Source organism: Oenanthe melanoleuca, chromosome 2 (assembly GCF_029582105.1).
Source record: "Oenanthe melanoleuca isolate GR-GAL-2019-014 chromosome 2, OMel1.0, whole genome shotgun sequence".
Lineage (NCBI taxonomy): Eukaryota > Metazoa > Chordata > Aves > Passeriformes > Muscicapidae > Oenanthe > Oenanthe melanoleuca.
This window is the reverse complement of record NC_079335.1, coordinates 82162591-82181471: the sequence shown is the minus strand read 5'-3', so window position 1 is coordinate 82181471 and position 18881 is coordinate 82162591. Positions and strand designations below refer to the sequence as shown.

The window sequence follows — 18881 nt, the reverse complement described above, 5'->3', positions numbered from 1 at the left end:
GTAAATCAACCTCTAATATAATTAGAAATTAGGATATTGGCAGAATTCCATTAATAACTGTGTAAAGTGTAAAGCTTCTGCATATATATGTATACACCTGAAATCTGGTTTCATCCCTTGAAATTCACTGCAGCAGAAGTGACTTATTAATTTCAGAATCTGTGATGAAATTGCACAAGTGTTGTTGTAGTTTCTCAAATAACAGTGAATTTTAGAAATTTTACTTAACTCTCCCTTGTTTCAACTTTGACAATCTTGAAATCTGAATACTTGCCCTAGTTTTGTTAGCTCTCACTGTATCGATTTAACTGCAGCACTCAGTTTCAGGGCCTATGAGAGAAATCTAGTTTTGGTGGTTACTCTGCTGAAACAGAAAACAAAAAAGTAAATTATATTTTATTTTACTGATTTTTTTTTTTTACAATGGTAACAAGTTAAATACACCAAAAGAAATGGAAGCACTGCTTTAATTTGATGGGGCCATCAGTTAGGATCATGATGTGAGTAATAAGCAAAAGATCTGCAGTGTGTGTGTGTGTGTTGGAAGGTAGGGGTGTTTGGTGGTAAAGGTGATTGATGGAGAAAGGAAAGTGAGCAGTTATTTCAAAGTAACAATTGGAAAGTAGTGGATTGAGATGAGCAGAAGAATGCTGTGTTTGGCATCTCACTGCCCTAGGAGCTTGAGTCTGTACCTATTCCTTATGTTTAGGATGTTATATTACCTAATAATATATGTAGATTCTATGTAATTAAAAAAGGCTGGATTTTAGTTGGGTACTCTGAGGAAAAGCGTGTTTGGAGAGATAAAGCATGACTGACATAGCTGTCAGCTGAAGAAATGTTTGAATAACAATATATATGCAAGAATATTCAAGAAATAAAGGGGATGCATTACATTGTATAGGATTTTAAATGGTGTTTCTCTTTTCATCGGTTTTTATGCTTTGCAAGCTTTTCCCTTTGTTTTGAATAAATACCATGTTTTGAAATGAGTACCTTTAGTACCTAATTTAATGTGTGTAGGTGAAGTGGCACAATACCTGTTTTGAGTTGTTCTGTCCTTCCTTCACTGAATAATTTTACAAAACTGTCATTCTTAGGGAACCAAGTGTCCTTAATTTAAAAAGATGTAAATGAAGACTTCCATATGGTTGACATATGCAATTTTGGTTCAACCTGGGATATTGCATCTGCAATTGGATTCAGGTTTATTTAATGAAACTGCTGACTAGGGACCAGTTTGAAGCCTGTTGAAATTTTCACAAGAAGCTGGCTTCAACAGTCTTTGATTTCACTTACTCTATTGTAGTCACTGTTCCAGTGATTGTTGCCACCTAACATTTTATGCTTTGCAGTTTGAGAATGGCAGACAAACTGCTAGGTAAGAAAATAATGGTGTTTCTGTCATTCTTGTATGCTAGTACCCTATATTAAGTGTTGTAGGTGGCTGTTTGTTTGCTTGGCATAAACTGTTCTGCTTTGAAAGGTCTCAGTTCTTCGATGGTACCTGCAGGGTATGTGCACAGGAAAGACAGTAGTGTCTTGGGGCACAGATAAATAAATATTACGATCCTGGGTAGGTTTTTTTTTTTCCAAAAAAGTCACAAACAGCAGGGTTCAGCAATTAAGTGTCTTCCTATTGCTGATATGTTTAGAAAAAATAAAGACTATACAGCATGTGTGAAGAAAATCTAATTCCAGCAATCAATGTAGGAATATCCTACACAAAAAATTCTGAGTTATTGTGTATGAATACCTGCCTCATACAATCTTGTGGTGGTGTTGTATTTCAAGTATCCAATTATGATGAATGATCCTATTATTATAATTATTATTTCGACCAAGAGAAGCAAAACTAGATGGTAGGGTGGGATCCTCAGGAGTTACCAACTCTGGCCAAGCTGTGTTTGGCTCGAAGTTGCTGAGAGTTTCACTGTTGATTTTTGTGGGAGATGGGTTAGGTCACTGCACAGTACTTTTGAAATCCCACCTCTAACTATTTCTGAGTTGAGTGTGTGATTATTTCCTCACAGGGAGGAGTCCATCACCACAGCCTTCCAAAAACAAAGGTGATATACATCAGTCAAAATACCAAATTCCAGTAACTTAAACCATCTCCTTTCTGAGAAGATTTATTAATAAAGCTGACAGGCTGATGCTGAGCATTTACAAGCACAGCAGTGAAAAGTGTGCTGTGGGCTCCACTGTAAGTTGTAAGTGCTGAAGATGTCCAGGATCAGGCTTTGGATGAGCCATTCAGGACCATGTGTTCTTTCATAGGCTGGTTTCATGCTCGCTTGGAGTAGTTGAACTAACCAGCCATGACAAAAAAAAGAACATTGCAGGTCTTAAATTTGTGTTGGTGCTACTTCTGCTTTTAGAGTGAACATGACCTGAAAGCCCCTCTGCACTCAGACTGTGAAAAGCACTCAGCATGTGCCGTAGCTTCTGAAATCTGCGGAACAACTTGCGTCAGTGCGTGCTGGAGGAGCGAACCTTCTGGCATGTGTTGCACTCCAGAGCTAGCCCATCTCCTGCCCTCAATTCTCAATTTTTCAATGGTATGGAGCTGCTGAGGTGATGGGGAAAGAATAACATGTAAATTTACTATCAGGTCTCAGGCCCTCATTTTACTGGAATGACTCACTTGAAGTGATACTAGTGTCCAAGATAACCCTCTCAGATGTGTCATACAAATGCTTATTATCGTACTTAATCTGTTAATATAATTAATTATCCTTGGCTCAGCAGCCTATCAATGTCAATATAGGTGTTACTGCTACACTATCATTCTAAAGGAATGTGTCTATACAAGTTGTTTTGGATCAGATTTTGGCTGTGGAGCCCTCCTGGTTTCCCACAATGTTTCTGACTATTTCTAATGTTTCCCACGTCTCTGACATAGTGGTGAAGTTTGTGCACCTTGCAGAGGTGTGTCATGGTGCTGGGTTCAGAATCTCTTGTAAAAGGCTTTTTGCTTTTTGTGCCATGGCAAGTGAAGAAACAAAGTGTGTGCAGGGAAAATATGGAGGGGTTTCTGAACCAGCAAAGCAAAGGGGGTGTAGATGATGCTGCCTCAGGTAGCCACATATTCGAACAGTGAAAATTCCTCTTTTTCCCCCAGCTGGCAAATAAAATGCTTGGTAGGTGCAGATTGTGTTCCACCTTGTTGGCAAAGGATCTGTTGTACATGTGCAGCTTTACTTGTGTGGTGTTGAACATGTGGGATTATTACAGGGGTGTGCATCGTTACAAAAGGCTACATTAAGGTGCATTTTATAATGACCCTTTTGCTTGACTTATTATCTTTACAGTTCATAATTTGGCATCGGAGATAATTCAAAAGAGTTCCAGTGAATAATGTAGTTTTTGTGTGTCTGAGCTGCAGATTGTATTCTTGGAAGTCAGCTAAACGTGCTTTCAGAAGTGTTAAGAGTCATAGGAGCAAAGAAAACTTTGAAAATAAAATGACAGTTGAAATGAGCGTTGACAATGCAAAGCAGTAGCGTAGGGTTATAAATATGTTGTTTTAAATATATCCAGTAACATTTTTAATGCATCAGAAATGGTTATCTAACTTCCCTACTCAATCATGTAACTTCTTATGATAGCTGACTAAGAAAGAGACGCTGACTTTGTGGAAGAGAAGTATATGTTTTATGCTTGTCCTTCTTGAAGGTTTCCAAAAATAAAAAAAACAAAATCCATAGCACAAACATATTTCTTCTTTGAAATACATTTTGTTTGGTTTATCAACTGGGTAAAGAAAAATGATTGTGTGAGTTTAAAAGAAACTGCATATCACAATTTCAGGTTGTAGCATCTGTTCAGAGAAAGGGAAGGGCGCGGGAGAAGATGCAACTTCATTTTCCTAGAAAAACAAGAACAATTATGTTTTCAGAAAAAGGTTTTGATCTTTTTAGTAACGATGCTCCTTTTTTTAAAAGCTCACTATTGAGCCTTGGGAGAAGCATGACTTAGCTATATGCTGGTGTCTTAGCAATGTGAAAGCAAGTGTTTTAAAATCTGACTGTATAGAGATAATCTCTGCTTGCCTTAATGATGGTGTTGCTTCCTCAAAATCATTACTGTTTCACCAGTCTAGAGCAGGACTTGTACTGTGCTGGATAAATGTGTTTAACTTGAACAACTTCTGCTTCTTTACATAGGGAATGAAGTATCTGTGCATTCCTGCTGCTGACTCACCCTCGCAGAACTTGTAAGTATTCTTTAAAAATAAATCACAAAACCCCAGAAATCCCATGGTACCATGATGCCTACTTTAAAATTTGCTTTAAGCTCTGATTCTGATCTCTAATGAGTATTACACACATGTGGTGTTTAAATCATTAAGAAAACACAGTAACACTTAATTTCACCCTGCTTTTTGTGTGTGTAGGAAGATCAGAAAGTAAACACTCTTCATTTGTGGCCTTAAACTTCAGTAATTCTTTAGTGAGTCTGGGCCTAATTCAGTCACAGTTCATTCTAGCCACTCTTTTTGTAAATCTTTGTGTTTGGCTTTCTCCCCCCCGCACCCTTTTGGTTTTTTTTAGTGCCAACTGCAGCCATTAACAAAACAAAATATTTGAAAGAGGTTTGAAGCCTGATGCCTCAAGGGTTGAAATAAATTCCTCACAGTGGCCCTTCAAAACAAAGTCCCTGTGTGCAAACTGTATCTGCTGGGGACTTCTTGACTGCCTCAGAAGTCCCTGCTGCTCTTAGTATAAGCTGGCATGGCAGGGAGTTTTCTGCCCTGCAGTGAGTGACTCTCACCTTGAGAACATAGGTACTGCAACTAGGGAGTCCAAGCTTTGCTCTCTCTAATCTCTGCAAAAGTTCATGTAATGCTAATTGACTAAGCCATGGTTTTAATTGAGCCTAGCAAGTCTTGATTCCAAAGAGAAATCCAAACAAAAGAACTTGGATGGTGACCAGCTCTTTCTTCAAGAGCTCAGTGTTTATGTTGGGGAGAGGTGAGTAGGGTTTCAGCCACATCCTGCTGCCAGGTTTTGGTAGAGAAACAAGTAGTGGGAAGAGGCCTGGTAGGTACAGAAGGAAGTGCAGCACTGCTTTTCTCTTGTATCACAGCAGTATTCTGGCTCATGCTTTTAGGGGATATTTTTAGAGCATGTGTTTCTCAAACTCTAGAAAGATTCCAGTGTGGCACTTGATGTGTGATGATTTGCTTTTTCGTTCTGTATTTCTGTCATGATTTTAGGGGAAGGGAGGAAAAAAAAGTACCACACCCCACCCGCAATAAAAAACACCCTAATCCCCTAAATTTCGGGTCTGTAATGAGAAGGCAGATAGCTAACTGCCTTTGTCATGGACAGCTTCCAGGCCTTAATATTTAGAATAAAAATAAATAAATTTAAAGAAATATTCTTTTGGGAAGGAAAGCTAAAATGAGATTAGAGGAAGACATTCACATGTCATTAATTGTTCATTGTCATTTTGAGGTATGTAGTATTTAGAGATCAATTGAGAATGGAAAGAGAAAGGATGGCATTTATGATGAACATTAATGAATGTACAGTTCCCTCACTGTTAAATATCAAGGAGTTCTATTGAAGAACCAGCTCCTGTGCTTGAGCTGTCTGGTGTAGGCTCTTAAGGCTTTGCTAAGAAGATAGAATATTTGCATGAGTATTGTTTCTGTTGTGCTGCAGACATCTAAAATACTTGCTTTGGTATCAGGTGGTTGCAAGCAAGCGTCATTACTTCTAATACTGATACATTTGATCACTTAAAGTAAAACTTGATGAGTAACGGATTTTTCTTCTTTTACTGTATACAGTCCAGGTCCTCAAGTGAAATCAAATCATGATGTTCACAAATAGCACCATTGCTTGCTTTGCACATGCAGTTTTCTGAAAGCAAGAGGAAGTTGTCTTTGTTCAGCCTGTGAGGACTGGATGCAGTCTTATCTAGGAGTGGTTAACCATACTGCCTGTGCCCACTGTGAAGGGAGGGATAGCTAGGGAGCAGGAAAGGGAATTGGTCCCTCTGCAACATCTCTGTGTGTCTACCTCCTTCTTCTGAAAGAGGGATTCTGCTGGTGTCAGGGAAAAAAACCAAACAACTAACAAAGCAGCATCCTGAATTGCAGGTCCTTGTGTTCTCTTAGCCATGGCTGACAGGCACAACTGATGGGATGCATGTTGCTCTCGTCTGTTTCCCAACAGCAAGGACCAACTGGAAGCCTTTTACCCACTGAATTTTGAGACTGTGAGCTCTTAATGTGCTTCAGCTCAATTTCTCTGAAGGAAACCTGTGGTTTCTTGTGTGTATAATATACATTTACTCCTGGAAGACTTGTTTAGTGGAGTTCTTTTCCTCGGAGGGATGACTTGCCAGGGAAATGCAGCAGGGATTCCCCTGTTAGCATGTGGGTGTTCACTAAAGTGTCTCAAAAGCTTTATTTTATTCCTCTGTTCTGCCCCTAGCAAGCATAGGAAGAAAGCAATTGCTTTTCAAACTCAAGGTACTTCCTAGATGTTAAATCAATGTTTTCCCTGGTCTGTGAGAATTTTACCTTGGGCCAGTAACTGCACCAGAAATGTCATCTTCTATAGAACTCGTCACTAAAAAGTTACTTATAGAAATAAAATCTTCCCTTCCTGCCCTGTTCCAGTTAATCATCTTTGGCTGCGTGTTTCTAAGGAATTAACCTCCAACAGTCAGGTGGTTAGTGATGATAATACAGAAGCCAGATGACCTATTAAGAGGAGAAAATTTTGGTAGACTTTCTTTTACATCACCAAATGAAAAAAACCATCAAGATGTTTCGTCCTATCTGATTTGGATGCTGTCTTTTTAACCTTTATAAGTATTTGTAGAAGTCCAACTAGCAACGAAAGAAAATACAGCTCTGGTATCATAAGTCTGCTCTTGGTCTAGTTTTGAATTATGCAGCGTGCTAATGCGTAACTTTAGATAACTTCTACAACATCCTGGTAGGGGCGTTGTACTGGTGCTTCTTCCTGTGGTGTTTTCCCACTGTGAAGATGATGCAGTTCAGGACCCAGCTCTCAGCTGGGAGATGTAAGAGCCAGATATCATGTCATAAATTGTCCTGAAGTCCAACAAATGGGCTGCAAATCAACACATTTGTCAAGTGCTTTCCTGTTAGAGATGATAGTCAACTGTTTTGTGGTTAGTGTTAGACTTACCATTCTTCTTTGTGTCTGGCACTTGCCACACAGCTAACTGGTCCTCAATCTTAGCTTTCATCTAAACATGATTTTACCATAACTTTGAAAATGAGTTTAGGCAACTGTGTCTGCTGGCTCCAGAAGAGACCCTGATGCCATAGGGTTGTGGAAGGATACATACCTCCTTTTCTCTGGCTCAAGGTGAGGAGGGGCCAGCGTGCTATAGAGCAGCACTAATTATAGATGTTACTATTTCTCTTCTCATTTTCATGAATGCCTGTAGACACACTTGAAAACATATCAGGAATGAGGGAGGGTGAAGAAAACTGTGTGAATGGAGTTCACAATGTTTAGTAGCTTGCAAAGGTGTTGTGCTCAGTCAGAGATATTTTTCAAACCAGAGGGTTGGAAGTGTCTTACCAAAACTTGTGTGAGACCATTGAAATGAATTCACTGGTGCATGAAGCTGCCTCCCTGGCCAGATTTTCTAGAGAGAAAGAGAAAAGATGAGAAGATCAGGTTATCAGTACAGACCTAACCAAGCTGCATCTGAGTGAATGCTTTCAATCTCAGCTAAGCTCTTCATTGCTTAAGAGCAAAGCCTCTGCACACATAGCCAGAGATCTTATTTGTCCTCTGAGTTTGTTTATGTGAAACCTCTTGTGTTTCCCTGGCAGACCTGAGCACCATGATTTGTTAGAACTCAGCCAGTGACAGTGGATTGGCCTGGCAGTCTGAGTACACTTGCATTTGTAAGGCTTTGTCTTCACTTCATCAGTTCCTTGAGAAACATAAACCCCTGAGTTGACCTGCTGTCCTAAAGCTTGGGATTGCATCGTGCCTTGAGATTTTCCAAATAAACTGCTCAGGTCTTCTCTAGCTGTGTTTCCCATGTTGTATCCAGTCATGCAGGAACTGCATTGGAGAGGGAGTCCCAGGCTTTGGGAATCTTCTTTTTTTGTTCATTCCAGTTAGATATCCTTGCCTTTGCAAGTTCTGTGGGCAGTGACACTCTGTTGCATCAGTGTTGTCCTTCAGGTCAGGAGTGTTTACAGTATCAGCAGCTGCACTGTTAGGCAGGAAGGGAAGCTTCCTTTTATGTGGGTATTCCTGATTTTTGTGTGGCTGCTGGTGCCGGGCTGAGGTTTTTTTCTTTTACCCTTGTGGTGTAATATTCACCCAGAAAGGGGAAACATCTTGCATACAGGACGTTGTGTTTCATGGGTGTTGAGCGCAATGTGCTTTCAGGTTTGCCCTTGCCAACAGGCCTGGTCATGACTGCCCCCTAAGAGCCTCTTTCCTCTGCTTGTGAGCTTGAATTGCAAGAGCTGTCAAAGGCCACAGGGAGCTCCAGCTCTGATGAACTAAGAGGTGCTGCTTCCAACTGTGGTAAGCTGCAGGCAGCGCCAAAGGCTTCACAGATGGAAAGGCAGGGTGAGCAACTTGGAACTGAGATGCAGGGAGGCAGTGCTGCATATTCACTCAGATGATGATAGCTGCCCACTTACTATCCTAAACTATCCCCACTTAAAATGAAAGGGGCATAGGTAAAGGATAATGAGATTATAAACCCTAAACTTTGCAAACAGAGTCTTTTATTTTTTCCTCTGCAACTTTAAAACAGACAGGCTGTAGGCTGACACCCTGAATATAGGCAGAAGGGGTACTGCTGTCTGAAAGGAGAAGACTGGAAGGAGCTAAAGAAAACAGGACTTGCATTGAGCATTTTTTCATAGCAGAGACCAAAGGGAGTGATTTCACATAGCCAAGCAGAAAGTTTTAATGTTTAGATATTCCCTATCACATGACTGGAAGGGGGAGGTAGAGTTAAAGTTAAGCTTAAGTTTGGATAGCAGGTAGGGTCTCTTTGTGAGAGACATTATGTCTGCAGAACTGCTCATGTAGTTGTGCTGAGTTCTGTCTGACATCTGAGCACACAAGGACTTGTGTGGTCAAGTCACTGCTTTAAAGAAGAATCAAACACAAACCAAAATAAAGACTTGACAGACATCAGAATAAAGTTTATCACATTGTAGTGCCTAAAAAACCAGTTTCTTATTCGGATAGAGGGGCAAATAACTTATGTCAGTGAGTTTTGTGTTTCATTGCAGACAATAACTTTTACTTTGTAAGACCTGTATTCGGTTCTAAATTCTAGAAATAACGTGAAGTGAGCTTTCGGATATATTTCTCTCTTTCTAAGTAGTGATTTTACTAAATACAGCACTTTCTTTATTCCCCTTCTGCTTTTGTTTTCAGAGCAAGGCATTTCAGAGAGAGCATCAAATTTATCCATGAGTGCCGGCTCACAGGTGAAGGCTGCTTAGTTCACTGGTATGTATACTGCTTGCTAAAAAAAAACTTTTAAAGGATTTCTCTACCTCGATTTGGATGTTCATCATTTTAATAAATTAGTTATCATCTCCCCTCTGTAGCAAAATACTCTTGGACTGAATTGCCCCCTTTATTCAAAAAGCCCCAGAAAATTTGCAAATGCTATTAAAGCTTTATGCGTAGACTTTTGAATCTCTGGGGTGGGCAGCTCCTTGGAGATGAAAGAAGCCCAAGAAATTCTTCTTGACCTTCTCTTATCAAACATTTTTGTAGGATTGATTTGACTAGGAATGTGTTGGCTGGAGACATATTATTTATTTCCCATCATTTTAATCACTGTATTTTTAAATGTGATTTCCATAATCCTAATAATTTGCTTAGTTTCTATAAAAGCTGTTTTGGTGAGTTCAGAGTTGTTTAAAAAAACCTGTCTGAATAGAAATTGATTTTTTCCCTCTTTCTTTTCTTTAAACTGCAAATAGCAAGACCCTAGTTGGAGAGATGCTCCTGGGACTGTAAAGAATAGAAAAGGAAATCCTACCCTGGGTTTTTTCTTGCTCTCTGCTATTGGTTGTGGTCTTTGTGCTGTATGTCCAAGGGACATATCTGAGTCTATATCTGGAATCGGAGTCATCTCGTGATTTGAACACTGGACTTGTACACAGGCCCTGAGCATAAATCCTCAGTTTGCTATTGACTCATGACAGGGCTGTGCATGAGCCATTTGGTCAGTCTTGGTGTATGGAAAACAGGAGTAAGTAGTCTGAATACTCACAGAGTTTTAAAAAATATATATTTAAATTCGTGAAGTATTTCAGAAACATAAAATGGCGGAAGAGTCTGGTAACTCTTTTATTTACTATGGTAAATATAACTCTTACACATTCTTTTTACTCTCAATAGAAATAGTTCTGAGTTTGTCCAGTGTTGTCCAACCAGACATAATGAATTATTCTTACTCTATCCTAGCTTTTCATATGGGGAAACTGGAGTCCTGAGAGTTTAAGCTGCACAATGCAGTGGATAGCAGAAAGAGGAACTCAAGCAACCAGAGATATGTACTTCTTATTGGTTCAGTTAAAGTTCATTTTGGCCCCATGAAATTGCAGCCTTTATTCATGATGGAGAGGAAACAGTCTAATTTCACTGCTCTGATCTGTATAAACACAAGAAAGAAAGTGGATGACTTACTTCTGCCTTTGTAAAATCCAAATCTAACCTAGAATGTGTGCACTGCCCCCTGCTTTTGTGACTACTTCATGCTAATTTCTTCCTTCTCAGTCTCATATGAATTACCACTCAAAACCCACTTTATTGGTCATGTAGATTTTTTTTTTCTGCTGCACCTGAAGAACAGCACCCAAACCATTTAAGTCAGATATTATAGTATTTCTTCCTCACGGCAAGCAACACAGCAGTCTGCTGTGATGCTGAGAAGTGATGCTTTTAGCTGTGACAGCTGAAGTGCAGCAGTGCTTCAGTGTATTGCACCTCCTTTTCCATGCAGCCTTGCAGGTGTCTCCAGGAGTGTCACACTGGTGGTTGCCTACATCATGACCATCACAGACTTTGGCTGGGAAGATGCACTGTCCGTTGTCCGTGCGGCGAGATCCTGTGCCAATCCAAACATGGGCTTCCAGAGACAGCTACAGGAATTCGAAAAACATGATGTTGATCAGGTAAATGAACTACAAAAAAGACCTGTGAAACACAATTCCAAGTCAGATCATGGGCTACTTCTCATTATTTTATAGTCTCTGTGGTTTATCTGACTCCCTGTTTTTGCTGTGAAGGAATGGCTTCTTAGCCCAGCCTGCTCTATGAAGGAGATACTGATAGATCTGAAGGCATCAGGGGATGTTGGATGGGAGAAAGATGCTGTGCTTCCTAAACACCTCCTGCCCAATTGTGCTCTCAATCTAGTGGTTCCTTCATGTGACCTAAGGCATAGTTCAAGATTTAACACCTTTAGGGGGGTAAAAGGTAAAGGGTTGAGTTCTCAGAACACAGCAAAAAGGCCAGCCTGTTGCATAAAAGTAGTGGGTTTCCCCCCAACACATTCATTTGGAATAGTAAGCAGGAAAGAAATCATCATCACAAGTATTTTCTGTCAGGAGCTAAACTTAGTCCTCATTATGATTTGTGTGTTGTGACCCCCCTCCTACCTTCTATGGCTAAGACTTAATAAGTTTTCTGATGTTCAGGGCAGCCTCAGATCTGACCCTTTTTTTCTTATTAGCCTTTGGAGGTTTTGTAGGACTAGGAGAATCAGTGGAAGAGTAGGACTGCCAGAGAGATTTCATAAAACAAAAGTTAGTTTCTTGCTCCAAAAAAACCCCATCCTACGCAAAAGACCTGCTCCCTGTGAGTGATTGGTGACTTCCACTTATGTTACCAACCTACTGTGGCCGTGCCTTCCATTTTCCATTGCTCAGCATGTTGTTATTTTGTGGGCTTTTGTGCCTGTTGTGCTTATTAAAAGTAACAACAATAGAGGCAAACCAAAGCCGGAAAGCAAAATACATGAGACAAAGGATGTAGGTTTTTTTATTCCATCCCTGTCATTCTGCTGCAGAAAGCTCAGAGTTTAGAAATTACCATTTGTTTTGCATGATGCAGTTAGCAACTGTAAATATTTGCGTTTTTTTAATATTTAACCGAATGTTTCCTGGATTGTTTGGAACTGGTGTAAATGGTAGAATAACTGATTTTTAAGAGACAAAAGTCAGAGAGGGACTTTCCAGACTTGTCTCCTTCCTCCCTTACAGTCATTTCTACTCTAATTGGTTTGGTCTAACAGCAATGACAATTAAGGCTGTATGCAAATAGCCTGATAAAGACAGTAACGTCTCTCTTTTTTCATCCACCATGGACTGTGCATTCTGTCTTTATTCACTGAGGGGGAGGCAGTAGGTTGCAAAAAGAAGTATCCACCTGTATTCACTGGCTGGGCTGTAGTTTCTTACTGTTTTTAAGAGCAACCACATCCTCAGCAGGTGTCTGTTTACACACCTGATTTCAGTGGAATGATGCCATCTGCCAAGGGCATGAACTCTTTTTAGATTTCAGCAGCATTTGGTGTTTTTCTGTGCCCCCAATGGATAGTGGTATCCTATTGGCTTTCTGGAATATTGCCCTCTAGACCTTGGGTCTTATAGGATGAGGTTTGGTCACTAAGGTCACGACATAATTTGCACCTGTTCCAAACTTTCATTGAAGCCTGAGGCTTCAGACTTGCCTGAGGACCTCTTTAAGTAGTGGGAGGAAGTATCTATGTTGAGGTCTTGTCTCCCAATATCCTAGTAAATGATCTTTATGGATCAAGCTGTTCATGAGCCCCAAACAGAGCAAAGTTATGAAGGTTAAGGTTTGGAAAATTAACATTATCCCCATTGAGACATGACAGTTGGAATCTGTGTTTATTAGCTGCTTGTGTAGGTAAGCTCAATGAAATTGTCTGGAATTGGACAGTTCCTCAGCTGGACTCAAATTCTCCAACAGGAAAAGTGTCAGAGTTGAGTGGAGAGAAAAAGTGAACATATGAAATTTCCACTCTTTTGTATGATACAGAGTTATCTATTGGCAAGTCCAAATCAGGGAAAAGGAGTGGGGCATTTATACATGGAGCTTGTTGGCATACAGGTATCTTGTGGTAAAAAAAGTGGGTTTAAAATGAGATCTCATGACAAAATAATCAATTTGCATTATTAAACATAGAGACACTTTATGTTAAAGTATTTTGATAAAGTTTCATAAACTTTTTCAACCTCTGAAAGCACCTGAAAATTTTTGCCTGAGCTGAAAAATTGCTGCAAGCTGAAGAAATGGCCAGGGAAAAGGTTCCAGCATTATTGCCCTGCCATTGCTTGATTCTTTCCTCATCATTTATATTGATTACATCATTTATATCTGATTATTTATATCTCAGAGCAGGATACAAAGTTGGACTGACCATCAGCTGGGCCTGGTACATCTGTTACCATATAACATACTCAGTCATTCATATCAATAACATATGGGGTCCTATTCTATAGCTTGTAAAACTCATGGACTATTTCTTCCTAGAATATACCTATTAGGATATCCACACTACATTTTTTGCTACTGGTATTTGTGGGCTCAAGATAAAAAAACCTGTAAGAGTGGTTCACTTTCTGATCTTTAACCTTCTTGCAGCCTGTTGTGACTTGGACAAGTTGGCTGATCATATTGGCTTCCATGCTAATTCCTCTTACATTTGTGTATGCAGCAGGAACAGGGAGATCTCGAGTCCAGGGTGCCCCTTCCCAGCAGGTGTTCCTTATTCTGTATTACCCCAGCCAGCCAAACTGTTCCAGTGTGTAATTTCAGGAGATGTAAGGGGTCTCAATGATTTCAAATACGTGTTCCTGTGCTGTGCATTCTGTGCTGCTGTTGAAGGACGTGCAATATTTGGAGTGCTTTTCTTTAAACTGCTTATGATCCTAAAGGTTATTGAAATTCTGTAGAACAGGAAGAATTACTTCTTCATCAATTTCATGTTACTGTTTCATCATTTTATATATGTATTTTCAATTTCTGCAGTTCAGGCAGTGGCTGAAAGAAGAATATGGGGAAAACTCTTCTCAGGATCTGCAAGAAGCCAAAAATCTTCTGAGCAAATACAAAGAGCAGGCAGAGTTGCATCAGACTACTGGAGGAAGGCAGTGGAATAACAACTTCTCATCTGTGCCATCACTCTCGTACAGCAACTACACAACAGAGACCTAATCACAAGAGGTCGATTTCTTTTTTTCTTTCTGCTTTTGCAGAACATCTTGCCATGTTTTCCATCCCATCTTCAAGACTTTCAGCAGTGAACCATGCAAACTGTTGATTTATAGAAAGCTTCTTGATGACATTATGTGTGTGTGTGTATGAGTGTGTTTCACACAGTTTGGTAATTCGGGCAGGATCAAGCTCTGTTTATGCCCAGAGACAGGATCCAGTTACTGTGGCTGAGGCAGTTTGTCTGCCAGCCACAGCTATATCCCCTTCTGCCCACATTGCCTGGCATTTGCTGTGAGGTTAGCTCAACTCCTCTTGTTGTAGGCTAGCAAAGGGCTTGGAGAGATGAAGTCTGGTGATTCAAGCTGTGGCAGTTTGGTATCTCTGCATTCTTAGAGTGGCAAAGGTGTTGCTGCACCTGAAGAAGGGAACACAGGTCTGTGTCTCTGCTGCTCCTGTTCACAGTCCACAGGCTGTAATAGCATGGAGGTGGGTGTGAACTTGAGTGCTGGGCTGAAAGCTGGAGCAGGTGAGACAGGGGCCCAAGCACCTTTGCCCCAGCAGTGGCATCTAGGAGAGAAGTGGGACAGACAGCTCTGAGTAATAACACCTTCAACCGCCACGGTTGTCTTTGCTTCAGTGCCCGTGGGACTGAGCTGTCGGCAGGGCTGCCACAGACCAAGAGCACCCAGGCTGTTACCACAGCTCAGCTGATGTGCAGTGATTTAAGCCATGGTCCCTTGACTGTGCATCTGGTCTCCCAACATAAGCTTTTCTGGAGAGCAGTTGATCATGTCTCCAGAGGCGCTGAACTTCATTCCCCACGGAACACGTGCCTCTTCAGCACACGCCCCTGCGCACACGATAACACGTCTCCAAAGAGTGGGCTCGGTGTGAGTGCCAGCACCTGTTTCTTTGCTTGTGCTGTGGTTTGCTCTTTGACTTCAGCTACCTCAAAAATGCTGTTCTTGTCATTGTGGTTGTAAATGCAACCTTGAAAATTGCCTTGTGTAATCTTAATCTAACACTGAGTGAAGTAAGTGGGTGCGTGTGTGCGCGAGAGTGTGCGTGTGCATGTGTATTTCACAAATGTCTGTATTTGAGAAGTTTATTGTTTTCTTTCTAAATTACTCATATTTCTCACTGGTTTAAAGACTGAGTTGTTGGAATTCAACTTTCCTGCCATTTAAACACCACTATATATTTTGCTGTGATCAGATTTATAGGAATGCATTTGTACAATATATTTTAAACAAGCTTGAAACTAGGGGCCATACTCCGCTCTTGGTAATGTTGTGTGTTTCTGGAATTGAGCCATTGCCTGACTCAAGTGGCTTGTAAGACTGTAACTTCAAATATGTCAGCAGGGATGCTGGGCAGCTTACTGATTTCTGATGGTATAATGTGGGGTGGCCCTGATGCCAAGATCATGATTTCTCGTCTTTGACTTGGAGGATGGGAGGCCTACTTTTCTTGAAGATTCTAGAAAATAAAAAATACTACCCAAACAGTCAAAACAGAAAACTAAAACCAAGCACTTCATTTTGTTCAAGTGTGGTGTATATCACGCTAAAAACTGAGCACTGAGTGAGAAGCAATCAGCACACTAAATAGACTGTTGTGTGTCTTTAAATTTATTTGGTGTTCTGGCCTCCCATTCCTTCACAAGATTCCTCTACATGTGATTTCCTGCTTGCAGGTGGCAGTGAATTCTTTAGATGGGAGGAAGGCTTTTGGGTCAAGTAAACTCTGGCTGTTAAATATCTGTTGTTAAGTATCTTAAAAAAAATACACTATGGCTTGTGAAATATGGGTCCTGCATATCAATAATTACCTAAAAGGAAAAAAGGGAATGGGGTGGAACTGACCTATCCATTTCATCTAAGGTGAAGCCTGCATCAGGGTTCTCATTGCACTAAGTACGTTAAGTGTACTGAGCATGATGAGAGCAGGATAATCATATCTTTGTCACAGTAAGGGATGTTGCTGGATTTGGGAAGAGTGCTGGAACTGACCTTGTTTTCAAACTGGCAGCTAAATGACCCACTGCCTATTTGGTATATCCAGCAGTTGCTCTGTGATTACCTGTAAGAGGGGTACTTAGCTGTTCCTGAAGATGTTGATCAGCAAATAATTGTCTGCTTAACAATTCCAGCCCAGCAGTGTCCATGTTGGCAGTCCCTTCTGTGCTCTGAGGGTAGATGTGATAATTGGAAAATGTTTTCCTCGGTAACAGGGTCTGACACACATTCAGGGTGTGGGTCCATTTGTTCAACCCTCTACTCATAATTGGATACATAGGGCAGCGACAACCCACCCCCAAAGAGCAGCTTTGTCAGAAGTATTCTGTCTATGGTCTTGCAGGTGTCCAGACAGTCCATCCTGTAGCTGGCTGCCAACACTGTGTATCCTACAATACTCCTGGCACTCTTGTCCTTTCAGTAGTACTGCTGTGGGTGCTGGAAATTTGGCAGTTCTTTTATTGTTCTCACACATACAAGGCAGAATGGGAGATATCTGTTAATTTTAATGTGTCCAAGATTAGTCTGCACTGTTTTTTTAAAATAGTTTGATTATCTCCAAAGAGTCGGTCCCCTGAACAGGATTTTTTTTGGAACTGAGTTTGGCTTAAGGGCCATACAGCCACATCAGTATGTGTTATGCTGCAGCTCCAAAGCAGATACAGGGTAAGCTGGGAAGACGGAGGGAATGCCATATTGTCAGTGAGTGGGAGTACTTCTCACCTTTTAAAAGGCAGAAAGGGTATTTTCTGCAACCTCTGCCTTCAGTATCTTGTGTAGTGGTCTGTGTGTACTGCATACTGCAGGTAAGAGCAACAGCAGTCGAGGGAAACTTGAATCTGGTTTGTCCATGTAGAGAGCAGAATGATGGTTTACTCCCTAGTTACCACAGGTGCAGAAGAGAGAGCTACAGTTCTCACCTTTAGCCTTTCAGAGAGGGAGAGGAGCTAACACAGACTGAGAATGTGACATGATTTGTCTTCCAACCAGCCTTTCAGTGGCAATTTGTAGGACTTTCCAGCTATCTGGAACGTGACTAGACCCAATTCACCTCTTAGTAGTTGACCTTTGTAGTGTAGATGATGCATTCAATTATTTTGTTTCTGTACTTCAAAACACTGTCCTCATTTTGATGTTCACTGGAAAAATGTATAAAGTTTATAACACCTTATTGGATATCCAGATTTGAAATGTATAATCGATTTTTTTTTTTTTTTTGGGCTAAACTTGATATCCATGTGTGATTATAAGCAAATGTCTAGTGTTATAGAATGTAGGTAATGGGTAAATGCATTAATAGTATTTATTACTGTTTTTTAACCTGGAAAAAGTTGCTTCCTTACATTTTGTGGTTGAGTGGGAAGATATGCCAAATCATATCTGTTTTTTAAAAGGGATAATAACTTTGGTTGCTATAATGGCCACCACCTATAAAGATGTCAGTGAAAAATTATAGCAATTATTCCACTAGTTTAAAAACTCTAAATCTGGTAAGCTTCTTGATTCTCGGTCTTCCTCTTCCTGGGCATCTTAGCGAAGCCTTGATTGCTTTTTCCAAATGTTTGTATTTAATACGTTCTACAATTTTTTTATAAATAAAATTAAATGTTAACACCTGATCTGGCTTTGTATTTCTTGAAATCAATAATAGTGTCCAGATGGCTTCTACTTGCTGTTTGTATCCCTGCAGGTACAGTGAGAGTTACAAGACTAACTCATTTTGCTGTTTAGATTACTTTTTTCTCCTGCACACAGACTTCTTGAAATTCTCCTCTCTTCACCAAGTACTTCCAGGTAAGTTCAAGAATCTTTAGCCAAGCACCTCTTGATAGTCTCCCAAGATGATCTTGCATGTTGCTGTCTTACAGATTGTTGGTGGCCCATCATTTCAGTGGGGTATGTGGTGAATCCAATGTTTTTATTATTTTGAAATACCTTCTTTTCCATAGCACACTGATTCAGGGCTTAATCAGCTGTAAAACTTACCTGGTTTTCAGGCTGCCAGTGCTCAGGGCTCTCAGCAGTGATCTGTCAGAGGAAGCTGATGTAAGTGGCAGATGATTCTCAGGGGAAAACATTAAAAACTTAGAGTGTAAGGGAGGAAATGCCCCGTTCAAATTCCCACAGATAACTCACTGAATTCTGGTTTGACTCTGCCTCTGCTAAGAGAGTATTTCTGACATTTGGGTGATCAGGAAAAAAAACTCCAAACCTAAACGAAAAAGCCCCCCAACCTGAAAGTATAATCAGTCAGATTATAGTCAGATCTCATGGCCACTTCAATCATTGCTGAAGGCTGAACTCTTCTTGCAATGGGACTTCCTTATCATGAAGGCAGAATTAGATGCTCAGGCACAGTGAGTTTTGAGTCTTCTTTTTTTCCTCTCTTTCCTCTCCCAGCACTTTTTATTTTATATACTATTGGGAATGTGTGGATGGAATTCTTGGGTATTCAACTAATCAGTAATATCCTCCACTAGAATGAAGTAGATGCATCTATAGATAGCTCTGAAAGTGTCAGATGTAGCTTGTTCAAATACATTTTATAATACATAGTACATTATTCATCTTCAGTGTAAATGGGATGCCTTGGATTTTATTAATGTGTGTTTCAGTCCTCTTC

General features: G+C 40.4%; 1 protein-coding gene across 1 annotated transcript in view; it reads left to right on the top strand.

Annotated features, from left to right (window-relative positions):
• Positions 1-17877, top strand: part of DUSP22 (dual specificity phosphatase 22) — a 43062-nt gene extending 25185 nt beyond the window's left edge. The window contains exons 4-7 of the mRNA XM_056483868.1: positions 4170-4219; positions 9417-9491; positions 10999-11170; positions 14055-17877. Of these exons, the coding sequence (XP_056339843.1) occupies positions 4170-4219; positions 9417-9491; positions 10999-11170; positions 14055-14240 (483 nt within the window). The 3' untranslated portion in view covers positions 14241-17877. The remainder of the gene's footprint in view (positions 1-4169; positions 4220-9416; positions 9492-10998; positions 11171-14054) is intronic.
• Positions 17878-18881: the final 1004 nt, after the last annotated feature.